The sequence below is a fragment of the Babylonia areolata genome, chromosome 11 (genome assembly GCF_041734735.1).
Source record: "Babylonia areolata isolate BAREFJ2019XMU chromosome 11, ASM4173473v1, whole genome shotgun sequence".
In the NCBI taxonomy this organism is placed as follows: Eukaryota; Metazoa; Mollusca; class Gastropoda; order Neogastropoda; family Buccinidae; genus Babylonia; species Babylonia areolata.
The window spans coordinates 40225332-40237285 of record NC_134886.1 but is presented as its reverse complement, the minus strand read 5'-3'; the positions used below and the strand labels follow the sequence as shown (position 1 = coordinate 40237285).

The 11954-nt window shown below is 36.5% G+C and overlaps 1 protein-coding gene across 1 annotated transcript in view; it reads right to left on the bottom strand.

Moving 5' to 3' along the window:
- Positions 1 to 1082: 1082 nt before the first annotated feature.
- Positions 1083 to 11954, bottom strand: part of LOC143287407 (tyrosine-protein phosphatase non-receptor type 11-like) — a 56225-nt gene continuing 45353 nt past the window's right edge. The window contains exons 13-15 of the mRNA XM_076595384.1: positions 8401 to 8540; positions 6492 to 6529; positions 1083 to 3251 (exon numbers count right to left, since the gene is read on the bottom strand). Coding sequence (XP_076451499.1) covers positions 3212 to 3251; positions 6492 to 6529; positions 8401 to 8540 — 218 coding nt within the window. The 3' untranslated portion in view covers positions 1083 to 3211. The remainder of the gene's footprint in view (positions 3252 to 6491; positions 6530 to 8400; positions 8541 to 11954) is intronic.

Below are 11954 nucleotides of genomic sequence, written 5' to 3'. Positions count from 1 at the left end.
CTGACATGGATTACAGGATCTTTAACGTGCGTATTTGATCTTCTGCATGCATATACACACGAAGGGGGTTCAGGCACTGGCAGGTCTGCACATATGCTGACCTGGGAGATCGGAAAAATCTCCACCCTTTACCCACCAGGCGCCACCGAGATTCGAACCCGGGACCCTCAGATTGAAAGTCCAACGCTTTAGCCACTCGGCTGTTGCGCCCGTCAAAATGAATTAGAATGAGAGAGAGACAGACAGAGACATACAGACAAACAGACAGACAGAGAAATGAAAAGAAAAAAAAAAACCTGAAATGAAAATTCTTCAATGACAATAGCCAAAAGCTTTTATACCAGGCGGAATTAACAATCCAACAACAAATGGTGTATAAATCTGAAAAATAGCGAAACCGATACCTGAGAGAGACAGAGAGAGAAACAGAGAAAGAGAGAGAGAAGGTGCACAATGCTTATATCAAAACCAATAAATCGTGTAATGCAATGAACAAGAAAAAAGACATTCTGTACAATACCATTATTTGGTAAAAAGTTACATTGTCAGTCAATACCGACATCAAACTAAGTTCAGGAAACAGATGGACAAAATTGTTGGACATCTGTAAGTATCATTCTACTGTTCACTGAACCATTTGCTTTTAAGTGAAAAATGGATGTTATTTAAAACAAAATTCATAAGAGATTATAAACATCATAACAAAGCAACAAACTTTCATCCTAGATTAGGTCACAGTGTTGCATGGTTAATCACCAGTTATTTTTTTATCACAAAGGAAAAGATGTAGCATAATTCAAAAGCGTAAAATAAAGAAAACATCACCTGCTTTTACTTCTTTTTTTCCTTAAAAAAAAAAACAAACAAAAAAAAAAAAATCCCCCTTTTTTTGGGGGGTGGGGGTATGGGTAGGGGTTTTTTTTTGGGGGGGGAGGGGGGGAATTCAGATATCTAATTATATGAAAATTAATTCATTGAGCACTGCATTTTTAAAATTTTTTTTTAATTAAAATGGTTTCCACATTCCTACACATGCATAAATTGCAAGCAAAGGGAACTAATTTCTAAGTTTATCTGGCTTGTTAATTTTGGAAGTGAAAACCACCTGATTTCAGTATCTTTTCTGCATCAATATGGCTAAAAATCTGAGGCTAAACTGCACAGCAAGTTCTGGATTAAATATCTGTGGACTCCGATAGTGATTATGACCCCAGATATCGACAAATCTGCACCAGAATCATCAGATAGTTTATTCAAAGATGGTTGTGGTGAAAATGACGAGATTGTCAGTGAAGTCCCAAGGTTGAATGGGTTGTGTTGAATAGTGCTGTAGATCATGGAACAGATTTCATACATGATAATCTCACTAGGTGGCAAGAGTGGGGAAGCCTATAAAAAGTAGTGATGAACTGAAAATTTTGATATAATCATATCATCAAATGCTTTGTACTGTAAATCATATTGACTTTTATCTGCAAATGAATTTCGATAAAACAATTGAATTTTTTTTTATACTAAGTACAGATTGCATACCGGTTTTTTTTTGTTTTTTTTTTTTTAATCATCTATTATTCATTTTCAAGTTATTGATATTAAAATTGTGGTTTACATGGAGTGGTTAATGTTAAAAATCAATGTTAAATATCATTCTCCTCCTGGGTTTGCATCCAGGTTTTTGATAGAAAAGAAAAAAAAAAGAGTTCCCGACCTTCAAATGAAATGGCGCAAGTAAGAAATACATCATTCTGACAGAAATATAAGCATTGCAACTTCACACAACAATGAAACATCGAAACCTTAATTTATATGTATAAATTATCATTTCAATCTAGCAGAAGCACAAGGTGAGCTGAGTGTCAATAACTCAAGAAACTGTTTAAAAATGTTGCTGACATCAACGAAGCTTGCTTGATCTCAAATTTTCGGGAATGAGAGTCTGTTAACATTGTAGAACCTGCTGACCTAATATTACAAAATACAGTGATTTCTTTTTTAAAAAAAAATTAAAAAAGTAAACTGCTTTGACTGTATATAATATGGTGCAATTTATCAGTAACAGCATAGACTGAAAAAAAACAGTAAAAAAATATTTTGGGTAGTTTTCTCGAATAAGCACATATGAATGGGACTTTATTTCAGTGTTTTTAATACATTGTGTTGAACAGGAATGCAACAGTCCTTGTTAATGGCTGAAGTTATGATCTGTAGGGCACTTGTTCTTCATGTTTTAAAACTAAACATAGGGTTGGAGGGTCATTAACCAGGGGGCACATTGTTTAAGATGTCGTTTCATTTAAAACTATACAAAATCTGAACAAGTTTTCATACTTTAAAAGCATCCAGTACATTTCTGTCATCATCTTAAAATCATTTTGTTCAATACTTCAGCATGTCCAATCTAGTTTGAATGACTGCAGACTGTATATTAAAAAAAAGAAAAAGGAAAGTAGTACATCAGAATGTCACAAAATGGCAATCAGCTATTGGAGAAAATTCATTTTAATATGAGATATTAAACAAATCAATACAGAGTTGATACATGTCATTTGAGATATCAAACAAATCAACAGAGAGTTGATACATGTCAACATCATACAAAATTGCTAAAACCAGATGACGTGAGATAAGACAACGCCTAAAAAAAAAAAAAAAAGAAAGAAAAGAAAAGAAAAAAAGTCACCCTCAGTGGCACCCAGTCACAGGAGACTGACCCACACAAGTGAGTGAACACCGGAGTTGTGGCCCACACACTGGGAAGAAGAAGAAGAAGGACTAGAGGCACAGAGGATGCAGAACAGTCAGTTAACTCTTTCTACTCCAGGTACAAGTTAACTTGTACCACGATTACTTCCCCTGCGGACCAGGTACAAATATTCACGCAGCAACACACTATTCTAATTTCATTTATTCTTGCTTGGTACAGTTCGCATTCTGAACTATGTTTACAGATTCCAGAAGCATGAAAACGAAGCATTGTTTGACTGATTAAATCAACAATTCTCCATCGATTTGTGCAGTTTGAGTGAACCACACTGATTTTTACTGCCGTGGTCTCATGTAGTGCTGGTCCATGGGAGGTGTAGCAGGCGTGTGGCTGTGGGGTAGAATGAGTTAATGGATTGGACCGCTGCACAACAGGGACAGGGGGACCGGGTGGTGGGCAGCAGAATGAAGGCTGGCTATCCTCCAGGCTAAACAACAGCCAGACCTTCTACATGTTCTGGTAGATCATGCCCTCCTCATCTGGTTGACTGTAACACACACACACACACACACACACACACACACACACACACACATTAATAATCAGACACTTGGACCTTTAAGGGTAGTAGACCGATGCAAAATGCATGATTTGATCACCTGAGAAATAAAACACACACACACACACACACACACACAGACACCTGGACCTTTTGGGTAGTAGACCAACGCAAAATGCATGATCTGATTATCTGAGAAGTAAACACACACACACACACACACACACACAATCAGACACCTGGACCTTTTGGGTAGTAGACCAACGCAAGATGCATAATCTGATTATCTGAGAAGTAAACACACACACACACACACACAATCAGACACTTGGACCTTTAGGGGTAGTAGACCAACACAAAATGCATGATTTGATTATATGAGAAGTAAAACACACACAGTAAAATACACACACACACACACAAACAGAAACAATCAGACACTTGGACCTTTAGGGGTAGTAGACTGACGCAAAATGCATGATTTGATTATCTGAGAAGTAAACACACACACACACACACACACACACACACACACATGTGCACACAATCAGACATTTGGACCTTTAGGGCAGTGGACTGACACAAAAAGTATGATCTGATTATCTGAGACATATAATTTTACAAATGTTGCTGACATCTTTTAGTAACACTCAAATGTGAAAATCGATTTTCGAACACATGTCCACGATCACCAGTATGTGTGACAGGACATTAAACAAAATTTATCATCTCTCTCTCTCTCTCACACACACACACACACACACACACACACACACACACAAACTGTATTTCAATGTCAAGCGACTGACAGGTCGCTTCCACTGTCATGCAAAGTAAGATGTTTTTTTTCAGAACAAAACATAAAACAAATACTGTCCAACCATTTATTATTGTTCGGAACTGCTGAATCCCTGTTAAATAGTCCAATAGGAGTGGGTTTTTTTTATGATGCGGCCTACAGATAATTTTTGTTGCTGTTCATGTTGTTAACTGCTGTTGCTACACTTATTTTTATGGACTGTTGATCCCACTATTATTGTTTATCCTTCCTCTGTATCTCCCTTTAATCCACCATCCCCATCTGCACCTCCAACAAACACACACACACACACACACACACACACACAAAAACAACAACATATATCACTTAAAGTGAAAAGATGTGAACTTAAAGAAAGATACATACATACGCATACACACACAAGGAGTATTTTCCAGATTATTTGCCATACACTGAGGTTATGGATACAAGTAAGGCAGACATCCCCTCCGATCTCAAACACATAAAAAATATCTCTCTCTGTCTCTCTCTGTGTCTCTATGGTTGTGTGTGTGTCTCTCTGTCTGTCTGTCTGTCTGTCTGTCTCTCTCTCTCTCTCTCTCTCTCTATATATATATACACACATACACACACACACACACACACACATATATATATATATACACCTATGTATAAAATCTAGCAACAACACCTGTACTTTTGTACAGCGTGAACGCATCAGCACTCTCACAGCTGGGATAAACACTGAACATAATGAATACAAATGCACAATAACCAGACTCCAAAACATACAGACTGAATAAAACCAACAAGAGCACCAACAAAGCCAGATGAATGCCTTCAATCATTCATTCCCAAGCCCAAGCAATGCCCTGGCATCAAACTATGTTTCAACAAAAACAGTTTCTGTGTTTCTATATATATATAGATGATAAAAAAAAAATTAAAAAAAAACACGGTCCAGACAGCAAATATTTCGGCATTTGTCTTCCTCAATGCTTGTGAATGAAAGTGACGTATTATAGAAACACGTCTTCACTACAATGGTGTTTCTACAATGACGTCAAATCCAGTTCATCTTCCTTCAAACCCCCTCTCCCCTTCCCCCCCCACCCCCCTCCCCATCCCCTCCCTTTTTCCTACCCCCTGCCTTTTCTCCCTCTCTCTCCCTCCCTGACTTGTCCTGAGAATTAGAGAGTGTTGAAGCCTTGAGGATAGAGCGTCCTGAGTTGGCTGATCCAGAACTCTTCCCTTGTGTGTCTGTGAGCGTGGTTGTCTGTGAGGACCTGCTCTATGGGCATGCACCTCATGTCACGCAGTGAATGATATATATATATGCATTAATGTGAATGATATATATGCATTAAACTGCCAGCAAAGAGAACAAAACTTCTACAGTATTTTCCAGCTGTGTCCAACACGCATCATTTTGGAGGAAACAACAGTTGATTTTAGTGTATTTCCTGAATATCTCCCCCATCAGTAAGCAGAGATGCCAACCACTGTCAAGTGTTTGTTGGAGCAATCAGGAAATTTGGTAGGCACATTTTTTAAACTGGTAGGAACACTCGGACTCCAAGCCGCATCAGCAAACATACATTTTATCTACAAGGCGCACAAGCACTTGGGCCCATCTGCAACACGGTGTAACTGCTACGATTAAGCTGACTGGTCCACTCAATGCTGTAACATGCATGCGATTAGCTGAGCATCATCACGTGAGACCAAGGTTAGTAGTGACTGCCCTGGCCTCCTGACAGATAGGTCTAGAGCATCTGGGTAATGCTACGATAGGAAAACATGTGACCATGCTATGTAGTCAAAAACGAACTCATCGGAACAATTTTGATGTTGGTATAAAAAACTGCGATCAAGCGTAACAAAATGTGGCGAAATCATGACAGTTTGCAACTCTTGAGTATGGCAGGGAAGTCTGCTGAGGCTGTGTACTCCCTCAGGGTTGAATGCATTAATAATCCCCGAAAACGGAGTATGGCTGCCTACATGGCAGGTTAAAACAGTCATACACACAAAAGCCCACTCGTGTACATACGAGTGAACGCGAGAGTTGCAGCCCACAAACAAAGAAGAAGAAGAGGAATGCATCAATGGCACTCAGCATCCTGAATCAGTAACCAAGAGGACCCAACATAAATTCAAAGAAGAATTACAATATGAATATTTTATCTTAAGCAAATCCACAACACTTATACACATATGCATGCATGCACACGAGCACACACACACACACACACACACACACACACACATGCGCACACACACATACATACACACACATGTGCCCACACGCATACAAACACACACAGACACATACATATTCACTGCCCCTGCAGCAAACACCACACACACACACACACACACACACACACACATACACACATATTCACTGCCCCTGCGACAAACATCAAAGTCTGTCAGTCCCTTACCTGGACTCAATATTGCCGTACTCTGCCTCCGCGCATAGCTGCACACAACACCTCAACTGGTGAGTCCTCAGTATCCACACACAACACAACAGGAAACCTTCATGTTCCATGCACAACACAACAGGAAACCTTCATGTTCCATGCACAACACAACAGGAAACCTGACAGCATCCACACACATCACAACAGGAAACCTGACAGTATCCACACACATCACAACAGGAAACCCCTCAGAATCCACACACATCACAACAGGAAACCTCTCGGTATCCACACACATCACAACAGGAAACCCATCAGTATCCACACACATCACAACAGGAAACCCCTCAGCCTAAGTAAAGATCACAACAGAAAACACCTCAACATGAACATCATACAACATCCAACACCATGACAACATCTAAACACAACAGGATATCCACCAACAAGCACACATATCACAACAAAATCCACTCAACATTAACACACCAGACTCAACATCAAAAATGGCCGACAAACCAAAATGGCCGACAAACCAAAAAAATTAAAAGCTTAGAACTTCAGTACCTTTATAGATATGTTATTTCTGTTTGTTTTATTTGATTTATTTGTATTTGTTCTTTATTATAGTGCAGTGGTATTTTGGAATTTGAATAAATACATTTTTGTTGCTGTTGTTGTTGTTGAAATGTGTATAAATTCCTTGACATTTTTTTTTTTTTTTTCAAATGAGTGTATATTCATTCTTTTACTAGTACTATACAAACCACCACACTATAATAAAGATGAATACATAAAGAAAGAAAGTACTAAGTTTGAACATGCTATCTTTTAAAGTTTTTGAGCATTAGCATTTTGAAAAATGGTAGTACGAGGACAAAACACAAAACTGAGAAAACAGGAAAAGAAAGAGATGTGCGTGTACTCACAAGAAATCACACATGTTGATGCTGTTTGAAGCTTTATTTAAATGAATATAGTACCCAGGTGAAACGGACTATAAAGATTAGATGCTGAAGAAGCAAATTATGCGAAAAAACGAAAATCACAAAAAAATCATGACTGGTTAAAATTTCACTACCGTGTCTGGCCTTAAATAGTCCAGTTGGTTCGCTGTTGTAGTTGTTAGTTTTTCATTAGAAATATGTTATATTGTTACGTTATTTTGTTGTTTTTTTAAACAAAACTTAAATCAATCATTTTCTATATGTAACACACACACACACACATACAAACACACGCGCGTGCGCACGCACACACACACACACACTTTCACTTACTTGCATGCATACACAGTAATTCCCCCCAACCCCTCCCCTCCACCCACTCGATTTTTTTTCCTACCCTCGTCTAATATCACTTGCAGTGAAAAGACGTTAGGTGGGTGGTTACGTGTGTGTGTGTGTGTGTGTGTGTGTATGTTACCTACTTATTTATTTATGTATTTGTGATATGTTTAAAACTTTGATTTGTGGTGCAATTATGAAAATGATATTTGATTTTTAAATGAACGATGATCTTTGTAGTTGCATTTCTTGTGAAGAGAGAGACAGAGAGAGAGGGGATGAGAGAGAGTGTATGTGTGCGTGGTGTGTGTGTGGGTAGATGTGCAATGCGGCTTGGCTGACTGAAATGGAGAGGCACGTAAATTTCAGTAATCTGTATATTTGTATATAGTTGTTTCCATTTGGTGCCATTTAATTTATCTTTTTATTTTCTATTCATTTTATTTGTTTGTCGTTTTCTTTTTATGTTGGACATGTGCTGCTGCCAAAAAGAAAATATCTGTACCAAAGTATAGACAATAAAGTTTGTGTATTGTGTATTGTATTGTGTATTGTTAAACTAAAGAACAAACACATACATACACACACACACACACACACACACACACACACACAGCAAGGTAATCCAATTTTGCTCTCACCTGTTTCTGTTTCTCCATCTCCAGGTAGTGGTGGACGGCCAGGTAGATAAACCTGTACTGTCCCTCTGTCTGCACCATCCCGGACCGCTGGGCCCTCAGCTTCAGGATCGTCTTCTGGATGTCGATGTCGCAGTCAACCCCTGAAACCCAGACAGGGGTGCCCTGGTTTTGCCGTCTCAGACTGACCCACTGATAATGATATATAGTAATCGTAATAATAATAATAATAATAATAATAATAGAAGGCTTATATAGCATAGTTCCCTGAAACCAGACAGTGGTGTCCTGGTTTTACCGTCTCAGACTGACCAATAATTGATGATGATAATAATAATAATAATAATATGGAGGCTTACACAGCATAGTTCCCTAAAACCAGACTTTGGTGCCGTGGTTACTGTCTCAGACTGACCAGTTGATATTAACATATAATAACAATAATATTGTGGCTTATAATAGCATGGTTCCCTGAAACCAGACAGTAGCGCCCTAGTTTAACCGTCTCAGACTGATTAACAACAACAACAACAATGATGGTGATAATAATAATAATAACAACAACAACAACAACAACAATAATATGGAGGCTTATACAGCATGCTTCAAGGTGTCCTAAACTCACATCATCATTCATCATCATCATCATCGAAATAATTACGGGAAACAAAATTTTCCAAATTCTGAGGCACAAAAATGATAATGATGATGATGATGATGATGATAATGCTAACAATAATGATGATGATGATATTTACGATGACAATGATGATAACAACAACAGTAATAATGATAATAAGAAGAAGAAGAAGAAGAAGAAGAAGAAGAAGAAGAAGAAGAAGAACAACAACAACAACAACAACAACAACAACAACAACAACAACAACAACAAAATGATGGGAAAAAAAAAAAAAATATATATATATATATATATATATATATATATATATATATATATATATATGATAACATCTTTTTTTTTAATTAAAAAATAAATAAATAAAAAAATAAAAAAATAATAATAATAACAATATAGAGGCTTATACAGCACGGTTCCCTGAAACCAGACGGTGGCACCCTGGTTGTACCGTCTGACACTGAACCATTGATAATTATAATATGGAGGCTTATATAGTATGGGTTCCCTGAAAACAGACAATGGTGCCCTGGTTTTACCACCACAGACTGACCCATTGACATTAACATATAATAGCAATAATATGGAGGCTTATACAGCATGATTCCCTGAAACCAGATAGTGGCACCCTGGTTTTACTGTCTCAGACTGACCAATAATTGATAATAATAATAATAATAATAATAATAATAATAACAATAATAGTAATAACAGAAGAAGAAGAAGAAGAAGAAGAAGAATATGATAACAATAATGATGATGATGATGATGATAACAACAACAATAGCAATAATAAGAATAAATAAATAAATAAATAACAACAACAACAACAACAATAATAATAATACTACTATGGAGGCCTATATAGCATGGTTCCCTGAAACCGGACAGTGGTGTCCTGCTTACCATCCGTCTCAGACTGACCCATGATAATGATATATGATAATAATATTGAGGCTTATACAGCACGGTTCCCTGCTTTCAAGAGAAGGCTCACCTCGCTTTTCAGAAAACAAACAAACAAACAAACAAACAAACAAAAAAATACATCTGTAACATTTCAAATGTATAATAATACAAGAGAGGCAAGGCCTTCAAGACTCACTTGTGATAAATTAAGTCCCCTAGCATTAATTACAGAGTAATTTCCTTTTTTTTTTACTATCTGCACCAAAACGTTTGCAAAATAAATAAAAATTCCATGCTTAGCAAAAGAAGTTCCTGTTTGAACAAACAATGATAATAATGACTCCTCTTGTTGTTGGGTCAGAATAAGAGGTCAACGTGCCAAGTTTAAAGAATACAAAAAATATAAATATAACAGTAAATGCAGTTTGCATATAATTAGGCTTCTTTTAAAAAAAATTTTTGTGCCCATCCCAGAGGTGCAATATTGTTTTAAACAAGATGACTGGAAAGAACTGAATTTTTCCTATTTTTATGCCAAATTTGGTGTCAACTGACAAAGTATTTGCAGAGAAAATGTCAATGTTAAAGTTTACCACGGACACACAGACACACGGACACACACACACACACACACAGGCAACCGAACACCGGGTTAAAACATAGACTCACTTTGTTTACACAAGTGAGTCAAAAAATGAGATAAAATGATTCACCAATCATAAATATCATTCACAGCACAAAAAAGATACATCACACACACACACACACACACACACAGACACACACCACTTATAAATCTACCTAAAAGCCACAAACGACAAAGAGAATCAAGATAAAACAAACAAAAGAGTAATATATATATATATATATATATATATATATATATGAACTACATATTGTACACACAACACAAAATTCATCTGCTTGAGTAGAATGAAACATCACAGACACTTTGCATAAAAGTAACCAATCAAAACACATACCATGAGGATTTGAAGTAGTAATTCAGTCCCACTTTCCCCACTCAACCACACAACACGTATACAAACAATATCTAACATGCACATCATTACTCATGATCACATCAAGGAAAACATCAGGAATCAAAAGTAAAATTTCAAATAGCCAACAACATGAAAAAAACAACAACAAAAACCAAAAACAACTAACGACACTAAAACAACTGTCTCAAAACAACAGGATACACACCTGTGTACCTGTGTCACTTTAAGGCCAGACACGGTAGTACAAAAAAAAATGAAATAAACTTGAAGTTTATGGCTTTCTGTGATATGGTATGCAAAGATATTGGACTAAACATGTCTAAAAAGGTCATTTTGTGCAATTTGTCGTGATGGTTTCCATGGAAACGAATCCCAAATGGCCGACAAACAAAAAAATTAAAAGCTTAAAACTTCGGTACCTTTATAGATATGTTATTTCTGTTTGTTTTATTTGATTTATGTGTATTTGTTCTTTATTATAGTGCAGTGGTATTTTGGAATTTGAATAAATACTTTTTTTTTGTTTTTTGTTTTTTTGTTGAAATGTGTATAAATTCCTTGACATAATGTTTTTCAAATGAGTGTATATTCATTCTTTTACTAGTACTATACAAACCACTGCACTATAATAAAGATGAATACATAAAGAAAGAAAGTACCAAGTTTGAACATGCTATCTTTTAAAGTTTTTGAGCATTAGCATTTTGAAAAATGGTATTACAAAGACAAAACACAAAACTGAGAAAACAGGAAAAGAAAGAGATGTCCTTGTACTCACAAGAAATCACACATGTTGATGCTGTTTGAAGCTTTATTTAAGTGAATATAGTACCCAGGTGAAACGGACTATAAAGATTAGATGTTGAAGCAAATTATGCGAAAAAACGAAAATCACAAAAAATCATGATTTTGGTCAAAATTTCACTACTGTGTCTAGCCTTAAGAGAAAAGGTATTCATTATTCATTGTGCTGTTGAAACAGATATATATGTCTTTAATGCATTTTT